Source organism: Perissodus microlepis, chromosome 20 (genome assembly GCF_051167445.1).
Source record: "Perissodus microlepis isolate ML-2025 ecotype Zambia chromosome 20, ASM5116744v1, whole genome shotgun sequence".
NCBI lineage: Eukaryota > Metazoa > Chordata > Actinopteri > Cichliformes > Cichlidae > Perissodus > Perissodus microlepis.
This window is the reverse complement of record NC_140480.1, coordinates 6,156,282-6,179,261: the sequence shown is the minus strand read 5'-3', so window position 1 is coordinate 6,179,261 and position 22,980 is coordinate 6,156,282. Positions and strand designations below refer to the sequence as shown.

Below are 22,980 nucleotides of genomic sequence, written 5' to 3'. Positions count from 1 at the left end.
TGTCAAGAAAACAGAATTCCCAGTGTGCTGGAAAGTTGAAGTTTCACGATGTGCACTGAGCACTTCTCTGTTTTCCCTTACTAGACAAGGCACTGGCTCATATTAAGCTCACATCTACATTGACAGACACTTGGCATCATGTCCACTTTAGCGTAGAGGATTTTGAAAGCATCTGAACAAGTTCACCAGACTCTTTGTGCAGAACAAGGGTGGTGCTCTCATGGCACATGCATGACATGTCTCTTTTAATTTTATATGTTCTAAGGGGTGTTTCATCATAAATAGCAAAGCTTCATCTATTATATATACATTTCTACTCTATATTCCCACTTGTAAATTCCAACTTTGAAAACCTGAAGTAGTTGGTACAGTGTGGTATGGTGAGCTGATATGCAGTGGCTCTTTAGGGATAAACAGCATTAGGTGGCACATAGCTCATTTAATGGCAAGTTGACTATGATGATGTTTATTTATAGCTTGTCATAGCGAAACTTACCCAGAGCTCCAGCATGCCTTTCACAGCTGATGGCAATTCCAGCTGTGGAATTATAATGAAAAGTTTCCAATTGAGTCTGCTGGTCAGACACATCTGTCAAGTCATCATCTAAGCAGGTGCTGAGTGCCTGGAAGTTACGTCAAACACATGGCTAAGCAGTTGGAAATGTGGAGAGGAGCTTTGGAAATAAAAATGCAAATGAGCACATAAAATGTAGAACACAATGAGTGATCAAGCTGTACTGTCACATCATCGCTTTATTAACTCATGGAAAAATGTTAGCTTACACATAGAAAATCTTTGCAGTGACACTATACAAAAAAAACCCTTATGTGTGCTGACTTACACAAAGATAAAGTGTGTTTTTAAAGTTGCTTTTGTATCCCTGAGTTTATACTTTCTCCACTCCAGACATTTTATCGGGGAAGAAAAATAATTTAAATTGTGAAGTGATTTTGTAATTTATACATTTAAGATAAACATGTTTCATGACTCTATTCATTGGTTTAAACTTGGAGACAGTATTTAAAACAAGGGATACTTAAATGAGTTCATGTGACAATAGTAAATGTAACAGCTAGTTTGTGAGCTATAAGGTAAGCCAGTCTATTATCCTAGTCTAAAATTATTGAAAAATATTTTCTTTTGCATGTTTTGTTTTTCCTTTACTGTTAAATACAGTTTTCTGTTAGTCTTTGTTAAATTTACTGTGCAAAAGTCTTGATCCATCCCTCATTTCTTGATATTTTGCAAGAAAACTGGGAAATAGATGGAGCAGTTCATTAAAAATGCAAACATATATGGAAGGAAATACAGTGTATATATTGTCCAAAAACAGAGTTTGCATGATTCTAGCAATGTTGAAAGTTGGTGTTTGTTATGACCAAAAACTACTCTGTCTGAACTTTCTTAGACAAGCTTTCTTGTAATTTGTGTAAGTAGTTTTCATGAGTAATTCTCCAGGCTTCTTTAGATTGATGCTGTCTTTTGTTCTGTTCTCTGTCAAGATGATCTCACGTTGCTTCAATAATGTTTAGGTCTGGGGTGTGGTGATACCAATCCATGACTGTGTGTTTTTCTATCAGGTAGGCTTTTACTACATTAGTAGTGTGTTTTGAATCATTTGTCATACTAAAAAAATGAAGCCATTGTATTCCATGGTGGATCAAACTCTGACAGTACTTTTCTGTGTTCATAATTTCAATTTTGACAAGATCACCAACACCACTGACGGAAATTAAGCCTCAAACAATGACAGAAGCACCAACAAGTTTTGCAGACACTCACTGCTGTACCGCTCTCAGGATCTTCTCTGACATATTGATGATAATTTCAATCAATCAATGACCCTAAAGTTAGGGCATCCACTGGCTATGTTATGCTGTTGGGAATGTCTGAGTACTATAAATCATATGAAAGTTGTACAGTGTGGTCCTGATTATAAAAGGAAAAATTTCTATCCTGATAAGGTGAGCTTTTTTCCACAATAACAACACCTCTGTCTACGGGGTAACTCAGGTCAGCAAATTCTCTGTTGAGTATGAAAATTAGTTGAGTGTTAAGTTCTTATGGTCAAAAAATAGAATAGAATACTTTTTTATGTCAAAAGGTTGAACATTTGCTAATATTTTTGATGAGCGATTAAGAAAGTAAACTAAAGAAAAGTGTGTCCTGTGCAGCAGGAGCCAGTTTGTGCCAATAACACTGTGCACAATGAAACCTTCACCATCATACAAGGCAAAGAAGGAAAGAGAAAGACGTGTCCTACAACATTCTCATGTATCAGACAGATTACTGAGCAGAACACTGGTACAAAAACAATAAAGGGTCTCTTATAGGAGATGCATGCCACACACCCAGACAAAGACTTGCCTGTAATCAGACAACATGTCACGTCACTCGGACCAAATAAAAATTTTATTGCTTTGTGTTGTGCCATGCCAGATGTTCAGTGAAGAATATGTAAATGTCACACACAAGTACAAACTGTGCAGCATAAAAACTTGATCCTGCACACATGTGCATGTAACTCCAGCCCACTGTATTATATCTTGTACTTGCACACATCACACTTACATGCTAATAATCCCCTAAAGTCCATATAAAGCATGTGCCCTTCAAAATCACAGCCCCGATTTGCTTTTGCATGCAAACACACATTCAGAGGTCACACTAAACCCCATCAAGGAGCATGCTGTGTATATATAGACACCGTACACACGTATATAACTCATAAAGGCACATACAGCATCAATCTTCTACCTGCTCTACTATCTCCATCTCTTTGTGAAAGCAAATTCAGTTTTCTCCTGCATTATCCATAATATATCTGACTACACACACACACTGTTTCTGCATGTCACTCAACTTTGAGCACCCTCTCTTTAGTTTTCCACCCCCACTTGTGGGCCCAGCTGTCTGTGCCACTCAAAGGTCTATAGGCTGACATTTTTTCATGACATCACAAACCCCTGAACACTGGTGAACCGTAGGATCGTATTCATTCAACTCCAAGAGATGAACACTGCAGATGCACAGGCACTTATCTGAGAGTACGCTCATGTTTCAGCTGACATTTGGCAAGAGGTAGGTCACCAGTCTAACACAGGGCAACAAGCCAACCAGTTCAACTAACTACTGGTAAAAATTTAGTGGTCAGTAAGGATAACTGAAACCTGTGCACCATTACCACAACACATTTTACTGCAAGACTGTATCATGTAAGTACCAATTATAAACATCTATTTTCTTCCTCTTATCCAATTCAGGGTAGCAGGAGACTATCCCAGCTGTGAGAGGCTAATACAGAGAGACAACAACCGCTCACACTCACGTCTTTGGACTGTGGGAGGAAGCCGGAGTACCTGGAGAAAACCCACCCGGACATGGGGAGAACATGCAAACTCCCCACAGAAAGACCCCAGGTAGATGGTGGAGTTGAACCCAGGACCTTTTTTGCTGCAAGGCAAGCGTGCTAACCACCATGCTGCCCGCAATTATAAACAGTATAGTGACATCTTTTTAAAAAAAATAAACTGTTATACGTTAACAGTGTTTTATATTAAAAAAAGAGCTGTCAAATCTCATTAATGTTACCTAAACACTTTTATTAGTTCCCTTCCTTTTCCGTGTCTTTCTGTGTGGCGTGCTGTGTTATTTAACTATTTAGATAAGTGAATCCCAAAATGTTGATTCTGTTCATCTGGACGTAGCGTTTTCAGTGGGAGAAGCGTTTCGTCACTCATCCAAGTGACTTCTTGAGTCTCAGCTGACTGCAGGTTTCCCCAACCTTAAAAACAGCACATTTGCACAATAACTGAAAGCAGCCCACTGAATGAACAATGAGTGATGAAACGCTTCTGCCACTGAAAACGGTACGTCCAGATGAACAGAATCAACCTTTTGGGGCCATATAAGGTAAGCAGCTTCGCTTGTAAACAGCCAATCTAACAGAATCAGCCTGGTGCTGATTTTCAGGTTTGTATTTAGAAATTCTTTTATTGTTATACCATCTGTGCTTCAGTTGTCCTGTTAGGATTACATTTTGCTGACCGAGCCAAACATGATCCCACAAATAATAAAGATAATCAGTTTTCTCCTTTGTGGACTACGTCGCAAAAACAGGCAGCTCACAGTCAGCTGTGAGTGATCGGGAGTGATCTGGCTGTCACAAAAACAAACTCACATCCAACAGTCTTAAGTTTAGGTGAAAGATATCACCGTATCCATCTGTCCGCTAGAGACGAATGATTTCCTCCTTCCTCTCAGACAGATTTTCAGTTATCCCCCCAGACGTGTACAGGAAGGGGAGGCGGAGTGGGAGGGGGACTTTTTGTAGTGACTAAAATCTGATGACCACATTACTTGGATTTGGTTAATATATGAAACCTGTACAGTCCAGACGCACGCCGTGTGCCCACACAAACATAAAGCTCACATTTATGCCTGCACGCCATACAAACAGTCGAATGATACACAGACCTGCGTGTGCTGCTTCAACCATGCGTCATGATGACTTTGAATTGGACTCTCTCTGTAAATGACACACTTTGATTGGTGATCTTAACAGCTGCCTTCCCTGAGACATTCTGCTGTTGGATGACTGTTATAATGCTTCTAACATGTGTTCATCGGCACAAAGTTGGTGATTTAGATCTCTGTTATTTCTCTGTGTGTGTGTGAGTGCACATGATCAGGGCAGGGGCCCACCCAGGAAGTGACTCCACCTTGTAGCGATGTACAGAATTCTCCCTTGCTGAAGAAGAGAGCAGCTTCACAGCCACAGCCCATAGGGTCTCCATTTGCCCTTCTCAAAAGACTCCATTGTTCCCAGAAGTCTGAGGCGAGAGAGTGAGCTAAAGAGAGTTATGAAGTAGCCGTTGGGGCAGAGGCTGGGGTGGTGGGTGTTGGGCCGCTGCCTAAAACCACACGGAGGAGAGGTTGCCAGAGACAGAGCATCTCTGTGCGGCTCACAGCCTACTGTTGGAGCCTTGCCCCAGCTTAACAGCACCGTATGAAAAGCCCCGCAACACGGCACAAAAAAACACACCTAACTGTCAGAGGGCTCAACAGACCCAATGATTCAAGGCCGTATGGTACTCCATATTTGGTTCTGTTTGTGTGCTTGCTAATAGGGGCTGTTTTTTTTTTTCTTTTTGAAAATCTGAAGCATTACTTAAACGGGCCAATCACAGGGGGCAGTTGGACACTGCCCCCGGGAGGGTCAATAATAACGTTGGCATTTTGAATGTGGAAACAGAAAATAAGTGTCATGTGATTTTAACTGTCGCAAGTATTTTTCCAAGTTAAGAGTGGATAAAGCTCTGATAAAGAGTAAATTCACTCGGAGGCGTTTCCAAGCCATCTATATGATCGTCTGCAACTGATAGGATCTGAACGGGACAATAAACAGAAAAGAGATATTTTCCAAAGACAAAGGGCAGCTTTTAGAGAATAATTTAGTACAAAAAATATTGTGTTTTAAATTTTTTTTATTGAAACAGTATGACCAAAAGCACTGCAATTAAATAAATGTTTTGAACGAATCAGACGGCACAAATTAAAGACTCAGAAGTGATAATATGCAGCAAAGCAGAAGGGGTGGGTGGGACGGGGGACATGTATCGTTGCAAACATTTGCAGTGTCTGAAGCTTGTTCATTAAATATTACACCACTCATTCAGTGCACATATTAAATATGTTTTTAAAGCAAGCAGGGGTAAGCCGAGACGTCATTATTTTTACATCCATGTGACACACTCTTGCAAAAAAAAAGGCATAACTGCCAAACACTTTGCACTAAAACAAAGTGCAATTATAAATTGTCATCCTATGCATGTGATCTAGGGTCAGGTCAACTGAAAGAACTGGATGGCTGTTCTGGTATTAACAGAAGCACTGTCAAGACAATGTCACTGCTATATCTGATAACCAAAAGTGCGAGCCTTTATAAGCCAACGGGCCAAGTTGTTTGTTTTGGAATGGGTATCAGTTTAAAAGTACATTCAATTCACATTTTTAATGCACTTCCAAAAAAAAAAAAAAAAAAAATCCTCTTAGCTAGCTAGAGAATACCAGAGACAGTGGCACAAACCCTTCTGCTAAATTTCACAGATATGTATTAGGTTTTTATATGTAAGTGTTAAACTGGGCAGAATGTCACGTTACTCTTGCAAACGAGGGGTGTCTTTTCGTGTCCGATGACCCTCAGAGCTCACCAGGGCCAGAAGCTTCATCCAGTTGGCCAACATATTAGGGGCTGCATGACAGCATACTCTGTACCGGTGCTCGTGGGTGCTTTAGCCACAACAATAGCCTAAGGCTGCCTGTACATAGTGTACTGCATATTCCATAATATCAAATGCCTAGCCTATGCGAGTGCAACATATGAGAGTAACTGAATGCAGTATAGTCTTTGTCTAGCACTGTATATACATCGAGCAAAATTGGCAACAGTATTTCTTGTTTTCTTTCCTAATCCCAGCCTCCTTTTGTCTTTGATTTGTAAGTATTTCTAATTTTTATGTCATTTTTCTTTCTTGATATTAATCTAAGTCAGTCACTAAATCGCTTATGTGGAGGACTTACCCCTGTCTTGTCTTTTTTCTACAAAATGCATTTGAAAAGCCTGAAATTCTTCCTGACATCCTGTTGTCACCTTGTTTTGTTCTCTTTAACAGCTCCTCGGGATCAGGAAGTTTGCAGGGGCAGGTGAGGATTTTGGCTCGTGTACCCCTCTTGTCTCACCTACATGCAATATATACATTAAAAAAATAAACCCCCACCCTCCCCACCCCGTGCCCCTCGCCCCTTGCTTTTGTTAACACAGTCCAGAGTGCTGGTTAGGTTTGCTTAGTTCTGGCATCGCGTGCTTGTTTTTAATAATCAGAAATGACGTCACAGTTCAGTAGTTCAGAATTTCCAGAACTTCGCACGGTCCCGCTGCTTTGTAGGCTTTTTCCTCAAGGTCTGTGGGATACAAAGAGAGATCCAGTCAGAGATGGAAAAGATTTTTTTTTATATGATTGGCAGTTAGGGTTTATATTATTTTAAAGTTAATTCATCGGGGGACTTGTTAAGTAAAATTAGATGGTGAACAAAGCTGGGTTTTATGCATAATTCATAGATTATGCAGCTTCAAAAGTTGAAGGGAGTTAAAAAAAAATACACAATTTTCAATTTCTGTGAAAAAGGTTTTTTGTGGGTTTTTTTTATTTCAAACAGAACAATAACTAAAGAAAATCTGATTATTGGTTAACTTATTAAAAAAACAAACAGATGGCGATTGCTCTGGTTAGCAACCCTGTTTCTAATGCACAAAGCCCCCGTGTTTCTAGGGATCAAATCAAGTTGTTAACACAAAACCCCTCTAGCTGACGGCCATGGGCCATGTAGACCGATACTAAGTCAATAAACAAGCTCATTTTAAGGCCACTTGTCACCATGAATGCTGGATTTTCCACCTAGAAGCATGGGACTCTATGTCAGCAGACAGAGGAACAACTATGGAGCCTTGTCAGTAGCTCTTGGGAAAAAGACGGCTGTAAATAGGTGTGTGAGGGGTTAAAATGATTAGCTAAAGGGGTAAAATAGAGAACTTTACAAAGACCATAACACTCTGCTTTCTGCCAGGCTTTTTGTTCCTTGCAGACCTGTGACACAAAAATTCACCATCATTATTAGCAGTAATTATCATCATATGTTCACAGGGGACAGAAAACTGTCACTTCATATGGACTTGATCTACTTTCAGGAAGGAACGTCTGTGTTCAGATGCGCTCAGGAACAATTTTGAGTGAAATGCTGGTTTGGGAGAATTCGTAGTTTCCTTTTCTTTCCTATGTGACTTCATTCTTGGATGGTTCAGTGATGACTCAATGCCCAACATCTATGTAGCACTGCCATGGATTTAATCTTTGTGCTTATGTACATGCGGTGGTGAGTTACTTACGAGTATTCGCCCATCCTCTTCAAGACAACAATCACCACTGCTGTGATGACGGCCACTGCCAGCAGGGCGCCGACTACAATGCCCACAATCTGTCCAGAGCTCAGGGCCTCTGTTAGATGAGAGTTAGTGCATATAGATCCATAGTTAATATATTTAAACAGCAATGGTTATTAAGTGTATGTTAGACTTATTAAGTGTCACCATTATATCTATTCAAACTGACCTCTCCTTTCTCCCACACTTTCCTCACCTTCTGTGTCCTCCTCAATGATCAGGTCAGTGATTTCTGTCCCAACAGGGCCCACTCTCTCAGCAGTGCCCTCTGTGTCAGCAGGGATCACTGTCCCAGTAGGGCCCATTGTCTCAGTGAGGTCGTCTGTTTGGGACTCACTGAGTACTTGCTCAGTGGACGATGTGGTCTCCTCAGACGTATATTCAGCGTATTGGGTAGGTGTATTGGGAGCTTCTGTTTCAGTGACTAGGGCTTCAGTTGTAGGCACAGGCACACTCATATGGTCATTGAAAACGTGTGTTGTAATTTCGAAATGGACCACAGTTGGTTCAGATGGAGGATGACCGGTGACAACAGGGGTAGAATTAGCCCCTAGAGCAACACCAGTTGTGGCTTCTCCTTCTGCAATGACCACAGATGAAGAGTGAAGTTCTGTAGGGTCTGTAATTGGATCTGGGGGGAGGAAATAAGAAATATAGGATCACAAACAGGCCAGAAATTCAAGGCAGAAAGCTGTTTAACCCAAGCTTCCCAGGTCACAGGTTTCCATCTATCAAAATTTGTTTTTTCACTATCACAGAGTGCTTTCTTGATGGGTCATTTTTGGCTTTCTCCCTGTGATATCGATGTCTCTGCTGATTTCTTTAATTTAACTGTGAAAATCTCCCAGTATTCAAAACTCATCAAATTATAATTTCTTTTGTTTTGTTTTTTTTGTTTTGTTTTATTTGGATCTTTTCCCAGTTAAGTTAAAAGTAAGTTCAAGTTTGAAAAACAAGAAAGGATGTTTTTGGTGCAGCTGGATAAAATGCACCCAGGTACTGGGGTTGTACTGCTAATGCAATTCCACCTGATCACGAACTTTTCAGTGATAAAAAACGACATGTTACAGATGTCGCTTTGAATACTAACAGATAAACATCTGGCTTTTGTTAACACTGAGTATTAGCCTGATGGACCCTAGCATTAAATATTCAGGACGGGTGATTTTAAAACCGTGATTGTGCACTTAAAAGAACCCTGACACACTTTTGAGACTGATATTGATATTTGATACACACAAAACATAAGCAGGTTTCCCTAACATTTATTATCTGCAGTTATTTAAGAGTGCTTACTAAGATAATATTACAATTCAGTTGAAAATAATCTTGTTTTATATTTTCAGCAAGTTGAGTAAATTACTCGTTTACGCTCTGACATACTCTGTGTGGATCAGCTGGTTGTGCGCACCAAACATGGAGCGCAAAAGGGAAGTTGAAGCATGCCCTCTGATGGACAAACCGTGCAACATCAACACTCATGGTTGAAGGGTGTTTCTCATGTCACTTGCTTTCATTTACTGGCCGATTATAAATGCAAATACTATGTCATAATACCTTCATCATTAACCTGTGCATTAGTACATATCCAACACTCAGCAAGATGATAGCTCAAGTAAAAGTGGACATTAAATGTTGTTTGTTTAAGCTCTGTTTTCTTTGTAACTTCAGAGCACAGTTGATTGGCATGTTCATGCTGTGGAAGTTTGAAAGGCCATTGTCGTTTCAACCAAATTCTTGTTTGACATAATTCAGCAATGTTTCAGTTCAATCGTCCTATCTGTGGCCTTTCACTTTATCATTGTTAGCTAAAAAAAGAAAAATAATACCCGGTCTAAGACAATGACGAACTTTATCGTTGCGAGTCAAAATGCGAAGTTTATAACAATACCAGTAAATAAATGGACAATAGATCTGCCTCCGTCTGTGGGGATGGGTGAAAATGTGAAAAATAAACAGCGTTAATGTTTAGACTCTTCACTCACAACATGATGTCATTACTTGACCTTCCCCCCTTCTCACACTCCTCGTCTGTCTCATACAGGTTCTCCCATCATCAGCACTGTATCAGCATGCACACCCCACCCATTGACTTCATATAATATGCATCCTCCCTCTGTTCCCCCTCCCCATCCCTCTATCCGGTCTTCAGGGCCTCGTGTTTGCGAACTTGCATGCCACATGCTCTGACTTATTTCCTGTGGAGGGAGCCACTGCCGTATGTGTAAGCAGAGCGCAGGCAGGCTTGTTAACCATCAGACACTTAATCCGTGCAGTCACAGGAGGGTGGGGTCACAGGGAGAAAGCATGAAAGTTTCTTTGAAAAGGTAAAAAAAAAAAAAAGACGATATGCAGTTTAAAACATCTGAGTTCATTTGTATTTCTGTAGTTTCATACGTTTTCTTGACTGATGTTTAATATCTAAAACGCACTTTGTCAGAGCTCAGAAGACCATCTGTGTGTCATGGTAGGCTCTTATTTTGTCCTAACTGTAAAAAACATGTATTTAGCGTTTATTTTGCCTCTTTCATGAGGGTCTGGACCACGAGCCGGCCTGGGCTCAACATGATAATTTCCCACCAATAACCAGAGCTCCATCTCCCCACGTTCAACATCCTCCCAGCCACAAATGAAACTCTAGCCTGGACAGCACTGTTTCAAAATTAAGGAGGTAGATTTCAGCGTGGCACCAAAATTACAGTCTGCGCCTAACTTTCCACTGACAAGCTGCTGGCCTGAAGTTGCGCCTTTTTCTTTGGAAAAAAACCCCGATTTAAAGCTATTCATCGCACAAAGCCTCCTTACTGCAGAGAGCAAAAATGAGCTTCTGTGCGAGTCTTCCAAACTTAGCTCCTGACATCATGCTCTCTCCAGCTCCGTTTTTGTCCAGTTCTTCTAAATACCTGAAATAATAGAGAATGCTTTACCCAGGGTAAAAATAACTCTTGAATGGCTGGGGTTAGTCTACCAACCGGTGCAGCACTGTGCTGCCTGGTGTGTTCATTAGCAACAGGCGGGGGTAAATATAACAAAACATTTGTTCCCACTGAGGAAGACTATTGAGAAGGGGGTTTACTAATGGCGACTCAGACTGTTTGTTTGGAACGTCTGTAAGCGATGATAAAATGGTCTGTGCTCCACTGAGCGTGGCTCTATGCTACGTGTAATCACTCCCTCATTCTCCACTACCAATTGTTTCATTATGTGTACAGTTCCCACAATTAGCTCTGAGTAGTATTTCCTCCCCACCGTGCTAGCCCTTCTGGGTTAATGCAGCTGCATTAGTGAGTAACACAGTGACTTTTAACGGCTTACATACACTCTCCCCTCCTCTCCTTTTAATCTACTTCTTCCCTATCGTCGTCTTCATAAACCAGACTCCCTGAGGATAGGTTTGTTGCTGATGAAACCGCTGAGAAGGCTGAATCCTTGGAGAGAAAGAGAAGGGGGGAGAGAAAGGGAGGGGCGGGAGGGAAAGCAGCAAGGGTGGAGGGGGAGCTCTGAGGGAATGGCATGTTTCAAAAGTGAGACGCCAGGGAGCACCCCGTGTCCCGACTAGAATGCTTGATTTCACTGTGAACATGGTGTGTCCGCTTACAGCAAGATGTATTGCGTGTGTGCAACACGTAGGTGAGCTTGTGTTCATCCTCAGGGGGCAAATGGACAGACCTAGAACAGGAAGCCTGACGCTGCTACAGTTTCTACAACTAGTTTTAGTCTGACTCTCAGTCAGTTAAACGATGACTGCAAAGTTGGATGCTTTGCTTTTTCTTACGAGTTTCAGTTTTTGATTTAATTTGGACTTTTTTCTCCTTTTTAATTTAGTTACGTTTCAGTTAGTTTCCGGAGCTGCTCTGGTTATTTCAGTTCAGTGTTTATCATTCTGAACATGTTTACTTTTAGTTTCGTTTTTATTACTTTCAGGGTCAGTTTTAGTCGGTTTTTATTGTTGCGTGGAGGGCATATGCCAGTGGCAGAGTTTCTGCAAATCATTATAGGTATTACTTTAAAACAGAACTTTTTGAAAGCAGTTGACTCAGTCTTGTAAACATCCAAACCCTCGAAAAATACCTCCATCAGCCCCTCATCAGGCAAGCTGTAATAACAAATTTTACCAAACTGACAAAGAGTTAAACTAAGGATATTTCTCCAATCTATATATAATTTGAATTTTAAGGTCAAAAAAATAACTCCAGTTAGTTTTCATTACATAACTAAACTTTTTTGGAAGCAGTTTTCTTTTCTTTTAAAACCTTCTTCATCATTGCATCGGTTTTCATGTCACCCAGTGAGGGTTAACATTTCGCCTGTGTTTCTGTGCATGTATGTGAACTTGTGCATTAAAGGGTTAACTTAGAGTAAAAAAAATAAACACAATTATTACTTAGTAAAACATAAGCTTACATTAATACATTAATAAATTATTTTGGTCCACCATGGTATTTTGTTCCCACAAGTTCCCCTAAAAAACTGTAAATGACGCAGAAAAAAAAAAACAGGACAGGGAGGGCGAGGTGAAGAAAAGGGCTGAGTGAAAAGCTGTAAAGGAATTGGGCAAAATGAGGTAAGAAAGAAATGAGGGGGGAAGTTCACTCCTTTCTGACATAAGCGAAAAAACACAAGAGTGATGGAGGGACACAATAATATACAGCCAGAGACAGCAAAAGTGGGAGTACAGGCTTCCATTCATTATTATCTCAATTAGCTGTCACTGAAGCCCCCTGTGTGCATGTGTGTGTGTGTGCGTGCACGTAAGTTGCTAATTCACAGTCCTGTGTGGGAGAGAAAAGATCAGTGCACGAGATGTGAGGGTGTGTGTTCATCTTCGAATCTCAGGAATGTTTTTCGTGGTGTTTAGGGAGTAAAATGTGAGCGATACAGACGCCCTCCCCATCTCACCACACCAACATGAGATGTCACATGACGTACACTCCCCTGCTAAACTAGTGGGAGTCATCTCTAAAAACACCGGGCCGTGCCATGCAGTGCACGCTGGGGACTTTTTGAAGCAAGAGTGGAATATTCTCAGCCGGACTTATCGCAGATGCAACACAATGTGCGTTGAATGTGTGTCCACATTCATTTTATAGCCACTCGTGTTTTTCTCCTCCCACTCTAACTCAGATAAAAAAGATATGCAGCAGGTCCCATCTGGACTCTATCACCAGGGGCAGAAATTGGCACTACATCAAGTTGGCCTTTAATCTCGGGCATTACAGTTTCTCACTACATTGCCACAGCACAATGAACTGGAACAGGCGTGATGTTAAATGAAGGGAACACAAATAAACAAGTTACGGTGCATTATCATGCTGAACATCCAGGCTTTTATTTCCTTTCTCATGTTTTCCATGTCTCACAGAGGAAGTGCAAGGCTGGCATTTGTGCCTTTTTACTTGTTGAGGATATGCACATAAATCTTGGTGTTTTTTCTAATCATAAAGGAGCTGCTACTGTCTCAGTTTCGTCAGGATAAGGGCTTGGTCTGGGATAAAACAGTCTCCACCTCCCCTTTCCTTAAACAGATGAATCTTTCTCCTTAGGGAAATTTTTGGAAGTATGGCTGGATTTTTTTTTTTTTTTTTTTACATTTTTTCTTCTCCTAATTAGATTCAGTTGGTGTGAGAAGTCCTCGGACCTCGTGGTCTTTCGTTACGCGCGTGTCTCATACTTGGAACAGGAGCGCAACATTTGGGTCATTTCTTCAAGCGGGCTCGGACAAAGGGCATTAACCTCTTCCTTCGGCAGCCAGATGTGAATGGGATGTTACTGGCCAAGCAACTGCAGACAAAACTCATAAGAAGGAGACGAGGGGAGGGGCGGGGGGAGTAGCAGCGAGAGGGCGGTGGTGGATGATTGTACAGGATGGAGATGGGAGTTAGAAAGGCTCCATTTGTGAGGTATGAGTGGGGAATGACTGATTTCCTTTGTTTTCTTAACAAGAACAGGGAAGACTTTCTGAAAACTTCAGCAGTTTCTTCCTCAGTTAAAAAAAAGAAGAAGAAGCAAATCCCGCCATAAAACGGGACAGACGCACAGACCAGGAAAAGCTTGTCGTGTAACAATAGACCCATCGCTTTTTGTGCATCCTGTGTTCCCCCAAATCTGAGGGTTACACTCATGAACCTGGAAGAGAGAGAGCTTGAGAAAGCTGAAGGGCTGTTAAGAGACGGTGGTGGTTGGGGGTGGAGAAGGAAGGGGTTATTTTAAGTGGTAAAGTTTGCAACCCCACCAAAGATGGGTAAATGCCAAGGGCTGGTGTGCTGTACATGCTAACAACACACGGGTAAAAGAGGGTGGGGCAGCTCTCAAAGTTCATCACGTCTCTTGCTCCTCTCTCATCCATATGACCCTCTTAAATATAGAGCCTCCCACTATTAATACACCCACATAGACACAAAACGGCCCTGCCCTGCCCTGCACTTTCCTCGGGCTTCAGCCACAACCACTGGGCAGAGAGTGGCTGGTCAAGGCAAAAGAAGAAAGCAAGGCAAAGAAAGACAGAAAGTTAAATGATACATGCTGTGAGAACGACTGGAGACAAAGCACAGATGAAGGGGGGAGAAAAAAAAACAGAGGGAAAAAGGAGAAAACAAAATCAAGTGCAGCGAGAGAGAAATAGGAGAATCAGGAGTAAAACGAGAGGAAGCACAGGATAGGCTTTCGGATAAATATGTACGGTGTATGTTACAGTTTACAGCCCCCCCCCCCCCCCCCTGCACATGACCACAGTTTTTGGGACGCTTCCAAAGGATATTGCTTTCTTCTCTTTTGGCTGTGCCAAGAAAACTACAGACACGAGGCACCAGAGCTTCTTGCTATTACATCATATATTTTTTCCCCCCATGCTTGCAAAAAAAAGAAAAAAGGAGACAACAGTGACAGTGAGGGAAAAATACAGCAAAGCAGGATGAGGTAATTTGTTAAAATGAACACGGAGCATTCATATGAGCTGATCCCTCTTTGTTAAATTAACACCTTCGCTTTTCCAATCACTGATCTTTGGCCAAGTTTGGTGGATTAACCGCAGATGCTAGAAGAAATATTCTTAGATATTACACAAAAAAAGATTTAAAATGTGAGTATGTGTTTAACACTTGTGTATTTGCGTGTAAACAAACAATTGCATTAACTTATTAATGAATACAAATGAAACCTGGACCATTTCCCCCCTTATGAATCCAGCCTGCAAAGTGTTATTGTTCAATCGGCAGGGATTAAAGCAGACAAAGAGAAGTGTGGTGAGGGCACATGGAGGCAGAGGGAGAGAGAGAGGACATAGTGTGCTAACAGTAGGATGGTGATAGCTGAGAGTTCACTTACTTGCACTTGTGAAGGCGCACAAAAGGCCAACAAGGGCCGACAGGAGCAGCAGCTGAACTTTCATTGTGTCAAAAAAAAAACTCTTCTCCGCTCTTCTCGCCAGTCAAAACCCACAGAGACGTCCCCAGGGGCACAACACCGGAGACGTAACACACCAGACACACACCAACCGGCGTCTACGGTAGTAAAATGTTGAGGGACCCAAAAAAGGTCAAGAATGAAAATAAAGTCTTTGGCCGGAGGAAGTTTGGGAAAGCGGTGGGCTGAGATCCTTTCAACTTGTGGAGGTGAATGTGAACAGACTCGGGCTGGTCGCCGTGGAGGAAGAGAAAGAAAGAGTGGTGGAGGGATGCAGACAGGACAAGAGAAAAGAGAGGAGAGATCTGGCCACTTTGGGTGAGTGCAGAGAGGGAGAGAGAGAGGGAGGAATGGCACACGGCAGGAAGGAGAGAGAAAAGAGGGTGCATGTGAGTGGCTGAGAGTGGAGGAGGGGTGCTGGTACTGGTTGTGGTGGCGGTGGGCTGGGCGGGCTGAGGAGCAAGGGGCAGGTTGGATTGGGAGGAGGGTGTCTGGATAGGGGCAGTAAGGTGGTTTGAGCCCTCGTGGCCCAGCCCCATGTAAACCTCCTCTTGGTCCACAGCCAGCCGTACTCCTGTTTGCAAACCCTGCAATATCAGCAGCATGCACACACTCACACACGCCAACACATGCACTAGGTGATACAGATAAATACACACTTGACTTATTTATCTAGACAAGACAGGCACACTAAACTGCAACCGGCTGTCTTTTACAATTAGAAAGCTAAAGCAACAAACTTTCCACATGAATGAATGGAAGAGATGTAAACAGAGGTTTGGGTTGTTTCAAATAATCCTTAATCACAGGAGTTAGGAGCCAAATCCTTGGATTGACTAGATACTACCTGTCAAATGTTTAACAGGATTTAAATAAATATGAGCAAACACCTGGAATTAATTTGTGCTGATCTTCTAAAACATCAGTTTTGCTCTATTTATAAAGAAAGTGGCAGTGTACATGGGTGGCTGATAGACAGCGGGAGGAAAGAGCGCTTTCTGGACCGCTTTCCAATGAAAAGAGGCCATAAATACAGTTAGAACACTGTGTGACGGTGTGTCGCAGGCAAGCATGGGTGGTCTGCCTAGTTTACATGCAGAGGAGAGCAAACAAACGGTCGCCCGGCGCTAGGCTGACACCTGTTGGACAACAAGCCGCGAGGGCCAAAACAGCACAAATAGGCTCAAACTAAAAACTCAGAAGCCAATCTCAACTGTCACATCTTCCTGCACAGCACAGCAACATGCACACAGCATTATTTCAAGAGTTCAAACATGCAAACAGCTGATAAAATAACAGTAGCAGATGCAAGGTTATTGCAGTAAAAATGGTCAATGACATTTTAATAAACACTGAAACAGATTTGAACCGCTGAACCGCCGTACATACACAGGTTACTTATGACACACAAAAATGCCAACGTTTTTTTTTCCCTTCTTTAAATCACCTATTTACATTATACTCAAGCTATGTACATAATGTTTCTCCTGGAAGACAAATAACAAAATACCCATCTCCATTTGCCATTTCCTTTTTTTTTTCCAGTCTGCATTTTTCCAGGGCAAACAGAGAAGTGACATACTGTTATTTACAAGGACAATTACACGCAGACATACAAGATAAATTTATATATATATATATATATATATATATATGTATATATATATATATATATATATATATATATATATATATATATATATATATATATATATATATATATATGCTGGTCACGGTAATACAGCATTTAATGGCAATAATAAAGAGTATTTATCTTGTTTTTTGTGTTTTTTTTTTAAACATTACCTTGTTTAGACCACCTGAACAATCACTGAGATCTTCCAAAAGAGGAAAAAAAAGAAAAAAAAAAGCACTTTAAGGTCTAATATTTCACCGTGGAAAATAGGAGACCTTAAAGTGTGAATACAATGAAATTCACTTGTTTCCCATGTGTGTTTTCTTTTTTTTTGAGCCATATAAAGCTAAAGGAAACTGGAGAGGACTATACACACACCTGTACATACACAAAATTAACATTAACAACAAAAGCAAAACAAAACAAATGATGTTGAGCATCTTGTTTGATCTTTACTTAGACAAAGCATCAAAACGTTCCCGGTTATCATTTATTTTAGACTAGATGCTATCAAACTTGTTGCTGTGCAAAAAACTGCTCGCCTTTTCCCAAATGAGGCATGTTAGAAATCAAGACCGAGCTGATCCGCAGGGTCATAAATGATGTGCGCTTTTGCCACCCCTTCAGTTTTATCTCTGAAAACTATATAAGTTAATGCTGAGTCACGCGACGGTCTGATTTTCTTTTTGATCAGTGACGTTTATTGGCTCTACTAAAAGGCTCATTCTGTTACTCAGCTTATTACAGCTGACAAATGAAGACTTTTATCCATTTGACCAGAGTCCTGGGTGACGCTAACATTTAGCCAACAGGATTTGAACACTGACAGCACTACACGACACACAGTTAACCTCACATTTAGGAGATGTAAAGGGCAGAGGTGCGAAGACATATGTGGACATAACACCCTGAGAACATGACACACTAACCTGCTGTTGAAAGCGCATACTGATAACAATTTTGCGATAAAATAGGCAGAAGAAGTTTACAGCTAGTGTCCTGTATGACAGAAAAAAGATAGGGGAGGAACAATTTGTGATAGATGGATAGAAGCAAAAAATACCTGTTTTAACCAGCAGGTGGTGCCCCGACTCATGATTTAGGTTGAAACATCCTTAATTTTGTCCCCAAACTATTATCCTTCTCACCACATATGTAAAGTAACAATGGGCAAAGCAATGCTACAGTGAAGAAAGGACGAAATGTCTGGATTTGCTCAGTGTGTGCAAAAAATAAAACAAATTTGATGGTTTTCTTAAGACAGTTTGGGGAGAGGACATCTTTTTTGTTCATTCCAGTCACAGGCTGGGAAACGTTGTAGATCATGGGACACGAGCTGCAGCGGGATGCACATTTAAGAGAAAGAAAGCAATTCAAAGAAGAACTGACAACACTTTGGCGACTTGCAACCCTTGTTGGCACAACGGGGACACAACAAGAGACAATTCGGAGAGATTCGGAGCATTGTCGCTTTGGACGAAACGTGTTTACATCTTGGCTATATATATATATATATATATATATATAGCCACAGTCTCAGTCTGTCCCATCTCCATTTTTCCATGATTGTCTTTAGATTTAATAGACCACTTTTATCAGAAAAAAAAAGGCCAGCGCGTTTAGAAAAATCACTTCCCATCTTGTTTTCTGTTGGATTGTCTTCTGTTTTGTCACACAGGCGAAAGGAGCAGGTCAGTCAGTTTCGTACCTTATGTCACTATCATCACACTTTGCCTGCATCTCCTTATTAATTTCAAGTCTTTTCCTTCGTCGCTCCCTTTGACTGACGGCTCAGTCTAGACGATGGAGTCCCAGTCAAAATCATCCTGGATGTCGTCAGCAGCGAGCATGCGCCTCACCTGAAAGTGTCCCGGAGGCAGCGTGTGTTGTTGCTGGCTCAGCTGGCTGTGATGACCTGGATGTATAAGAAGATGATAATTACATCTGAATTATCTCTTTTTAAATATGTGAGTAGGACAAAGAACAGCTGAAACTAAAAGTGTCTAAAACACAGCTAAAATATTGGAAAAACCAGAAAAAGTCAAAAACAGAGAAATATACTGTCAGCACATTACACCACGTCTTAAGTTGTCATCTACATAAAGTGCCCTAAACAACAGGTGATCATGACATGGTGACTCATATTAGTGAGTCACTGCAATGAATTTTAATGGTTACTTTGAAACTAAAATGCATATTGGATACTATAAAAACGCTCAGTGTATCTTAAGAAAATTATAAAATTAATGTATCAGAGAGGTGTTGATGCAACTTTATGACGAGATACTTCAGTATGTGGCAGCATTGTGCTGCATTAAGTGCCTTCACAACAATATTCTGAGCTATAAACGGATCATTTTCTGGGGAATTAAAGAAAATTTATACCAGTTTTTCTACTGGTTCACTTCATTAGGTATATCTATTAGTACTCGGTTAGACCACCTTCTGCCTTCAGAGCTGGCTTAATTCTTTATGGCATGGACTCAAGAAGGTGCTGGAAACATTCCTCATAGATTCTGGTCCAAAGTGACAAGACAGCATCATACAGTTGCTTCAAATCCTGCAGCTGCACATCCGTTTAAGTACAGTGAGCTCATGGTCGCATTCAAGAAATCAGTTAGGAAGACTATGGTGATAAAATAATGCTCACTTGTTGCTAAGATTCACAAAGTATGCCAATAAAATATCCTGAACACTAATGCACTCCATCACCACCAGCCCCTACCACTGATACAAGGCAGGATGGATCGATTTTGACCATCCAACTGTTCCAGAAAAAAACCTCATTGTAGGACGTATAGGAGTGGGAACTGCTGTGGTCATCTCTTGCTGTGCCCTCAGAGATGCAAAACTTGGTTGTACCGAGTGGTTATTTAAGTTATTGTTGCCTTCCTACCATTCTCCTCTGACCTCTGGTATGACCAAGGGATAAACAGAGCTCACTGGATACTTTTTTCTTTTTCAGACCATCCTCTGTAAACTCTCAAGATGGTTTCATGGGAACATCCAAAAAGATCAGGAGATCGTCATCGACAACCACGCCACATCCAAAGTCACCTAAATCACCGTTCTCCTCCATTTCTGGTGCTCAGTTTAAACTTCAGCAGGTTGTGTTGAGTTGCTGATCTGTGATTGGCTGATTTATATGTATTTTTTTAATTCTATCTCCTAACTTTATGAAGAGAAATACAACATTTAACTTTAGTTCAAGCTTCCCTATTTAATCAATGAGAAGTGTGTTATCCAGTTTAAAGTGTGCTATTGCCAAAAATCTCTATCTCTCTCTTGCTCACACACACACACACACACACTGCCTCTGTGTAAGCCTGTATATACACCATGTATTTCTCCAGGCTCCTCCTGACCTGTTAAGAGAGCGATGGGAGAGTCACCTGTCATGGTGGGAGCAGTGTTGCTCATGGGAGGCATGTGAGGATATCCTGGTGGGCCCATCAGAGAAGAAAGGTTTTGTCTCGAGTCCATGTACATGTTCCCTGTGGGAGAATAGACAAAAGGGCAATGACTAACTGTCAGATTAGTATCCCGGCTTTCACACTACTCGTCTTTGCAGAACACAAGCTGTTATCATGGGCGCACACAATTTTATTGTCGTTTTATGCTAAGCCAGAGAAATCCAATAGATTCTGCTGCCACTCAGTGGATTTCCCTCTGGTGAAATATTCCCCCATCTTCATATCTTTACTTCAGTTGCCATTAAACTGACAGACTCCATAATTTCGCTGTAAATAGACAACGAGCCAACAATGACACAGCGAGCGGAGAGACTGGCAGTCAGCTGAGCTCCTGCCTCCATCCCATCAACTAACAGCAGGAACCATTATTTTGCTAATGGAGAGTTTTTTGGGTTCCATATGTTATTTTAAGTTAACATACTTTTTTTCACGCTTTTCTTTTCTTCTGACACATGAGTGGAGTCATCAGATAAAAATAAATAACAGCATTTTATTTTAAGGTTTGTTTGTTTTTTAACAGGATACTTCGGTGTTAATAATGAAATACTCACTATTAATATTAAAGAACAGCAGTCCAGAGTACGATGCTGCCATGTGTGCATGTGTGTAAAGCCCTGTGCACATATAAAGCAGCTGACTTGTTTCCCATTACTTTCCAGGTCTAAGCTGGTTACTAGCAGAAATCTCAGCCTCTGGTCCCAGATGCAACAATCTAATATACTGCTATCCTTATAGTACAGGATCCTTGGCCCGGCAGACTGACCTGTGCTGATGTGTTGATTATGTGGGTTGTGTTGCCCATGCTGATTGTGATGGCTGGGCTTTGGATGCATGGCCCCGTGCGGCTGAGCCGGGTGTTGAGGAGCGGACGGCGGCGCTGGATGTTGGACCTGAGGTTGTGGGTGGGTGGCGCCCTGAGGGGGGATGACCCCCGTCGCCATGAAGAATTGGTTAATGGAAGAACACAGGTCAGCCATCTGGGCAGCATCAAGAGACCAGTTGCTGAGCTCCGCCTGTCGCATGCTCTCCTTCAGACCTGACAGAGAGAGGAAGCAAAGTGCTGTGACTGCCACGCACCAGAGCTTTTACTGCTTCAAGATGTGACATCGTTTCATGTACTTTATTTTATTGTTTTGATTTGTTTTTTTACAGGTAAATTAATGCACGAGTTACCGAGATGTTAATTTGAATTTGTTCAGCTTGTTCTGCCAGACAGGAAAAAAACCAAACAAACAAAAAACAGAAAAAGAAGCGATATAAGAGAAAACCTATTATTAAATTAAATCAATATGCTAAATATAAAGGATGCAAGGCCAGCCATGGTTTCTGTGATTTTTTTATTTTATTTTATTTTTTTTTAAACACGGCAAAAATGAGTCTCTCATTTCTGTGGGTACAAAAATTTCGCTTCCTTCACTACTTTACTGAAAAAGCAGACCAAACGTTGCTGTTCTCTAATAGATGCTTTCTTCTTAGCTGCACTTCCACTGCCAAGAAATACCCGACATCCTCTAAGTGGGTGGTGATTGACTAATGAATAATTTTAAACATCAGGCATGCATTAGTGCTTATCAAATCGAGTAAATTGTATTTTTTTGTGATGTAGTGTAATTCCCTTGGTGTTTTATCTAATAAATTAGGAATATGTTTATAGATTGAACATACAGGCTCAATTGTAGTCGCACCTGCAGAAAAAAAAAAAAAAAAAAAAATCACAGCATGCGTTTTCAAATTTTGCATGAATAAAAAAAAAGTCAAAGGATTTCCAGCCTGACACACCGGATCATCACAGAGGCACAGGTACAGGGCTCATAACGGGACTTCTATAGAGTAATCCAAAAGAAGAAGAAGAAGTGTCGGTACAGATGCACAAGAAATTGATCTTGCAGGGGTGATCACACCTTTCATATAGGGCGATTGTGGCTCAAGAGTTGGCAATTCGTCTTGTAATCGGAAGGTTGCCGGTTCGAGCCCTGGCTCCGACAGTCTCGGTCGTTGTGTCCTTGGGCAAGACACTTCACCTGTTGCCTACTGGTGGTGGTCAGAGGGCCTGGTGGTACCAGTGTCCCTAACCCTCTGTAAGTGCGCCCCAGGGCAGCTGTGGCTACAATGTAGCTTGCCATCACCAGTGTGTGAATGGGTGGATGACTGAATGCAGTGTAAAGTGTTTTGGGGTCCATAGGGACTAAGTAAAGCACTATACAAATACAGGCCATTTACCATATACACCACTGACAGGGGAGGTTACACTCATTCTTTCTTCATCATCACTAACCCACTGTTAGTGGGTGGGAGATGGGAGCAAGTGAACATTTTGTCCTCAAAGTTGATGTGTTAGAAGGAAAAATGGGCACATGTAAGGATTTGAGTGAGTTTGACATGCGTCAGATGTTCTCCAACACTGCAGCTCTTGTGGAGTGTTCCTGGTCTGCAGTGGTCAGTATCTATCAAAGGGGTCCAAGGTGAACCA

The 22,980-nt window shown here is 41.4% G+C and overlaps 2 protein-coding genes across 10 annotated transcripts in view; both read right to left on the bottom strand.

Moving 5' to 3' along the window:
* Positions 1–5,469: 5,469 nt before the first annotated feature.
* pdpn (podoplanin) lies at positions 5,470–17,035 on the bottom strand. Of its 3 annotated transcripts, none has more exons than XM_084917691.1 (5): positions 15,324–17,035; positions 8,170–8,631; positions 7,947–8,055; positions 7,605–7,647; positions 5,470–6,964 (listed from the first exon to the last, which is right to left on the bottom strand). In XM_084917691.1, the coding sequence occupies exons 1-5, from the start codon at positions 15,385–15,387 to the stop codon at positions 6,908–6,910; spliced, it is 735 nt and encodes a 244-aa protein (XP_084773817.1). In that variant the 5' UTR covers positions 15,388–17,035; the 3' UTR covers positions 5,470–6,907. The 3 variants fall into 3 exon arrangements, with proteins under 3 accessions (XP_084773817.1, XP_084773819.1, XP_084773818.1); XM_084917692.1 differs by having other exon boundaries at positions 5,471–6,964; positions 8,197–8,631; XM_084917693.1 differs by lacking the exon at positions 7,605–7,647.
* A 95-nt stretch (positions 17,036–17,130) lies between these two features.
* The window catches only part of LOC146363945 (forkhead box protein J3-like), a 69,208-nt gene continuing 63,358 nt past the window's right edge, over positions 17,131–22,980 (bottom strand). For 5 of the 7 annotated variants that reach the window (XM_084917052.1, XM_084917053.1, XM_084917051.1 and 2 more), the window contains 3 exons: positions 21,274–21,546; positions 20,403–20,531; positions 17,131–18,952 (listed from right to left, as the gene is read on the bottom strand). In XM_084917052.1, the coding sequence (XP_084773178.1) occupies positions 18,834–18,952; positions 20,403–20,531; positions 21,274–21,546 (521 nt within the window). In that variant the 3' untranslated portion in view covers positions 17,131–18,833. The remainder of the gene's footprint in view (positions 18,953–20,402; positions 20,532–21,273; positions 21,547–22,980) is intronic. The other 2 variants (XM_084917056.1, XM_084917058.1) reach the window with 1 other exon arrangement.

Coding starts and splice junctions, on each gene's coding strand:
- pdpn (XM_084917691.1), bottom strand. CDS start 15,387: ATGAAAGTTCAGCTGCTGCTCCTGTCGGCCCTTGTTGGCCTTTTGTGC. Junction 8,632..15,323: donor GTGCGCCTTCACAAGTGCAA/GTAAGTGAACTC, acceptor TCCTCCCCCCAG/ATCCAATTACAGACCCTACA. Junction 7,648..7,946: donor AAGAGGATGGGCGAATACTC/GTAAGTAACTCA, acceptor TTTGTGTCACAG/GTCTGCAAGGAACAAAAAGC.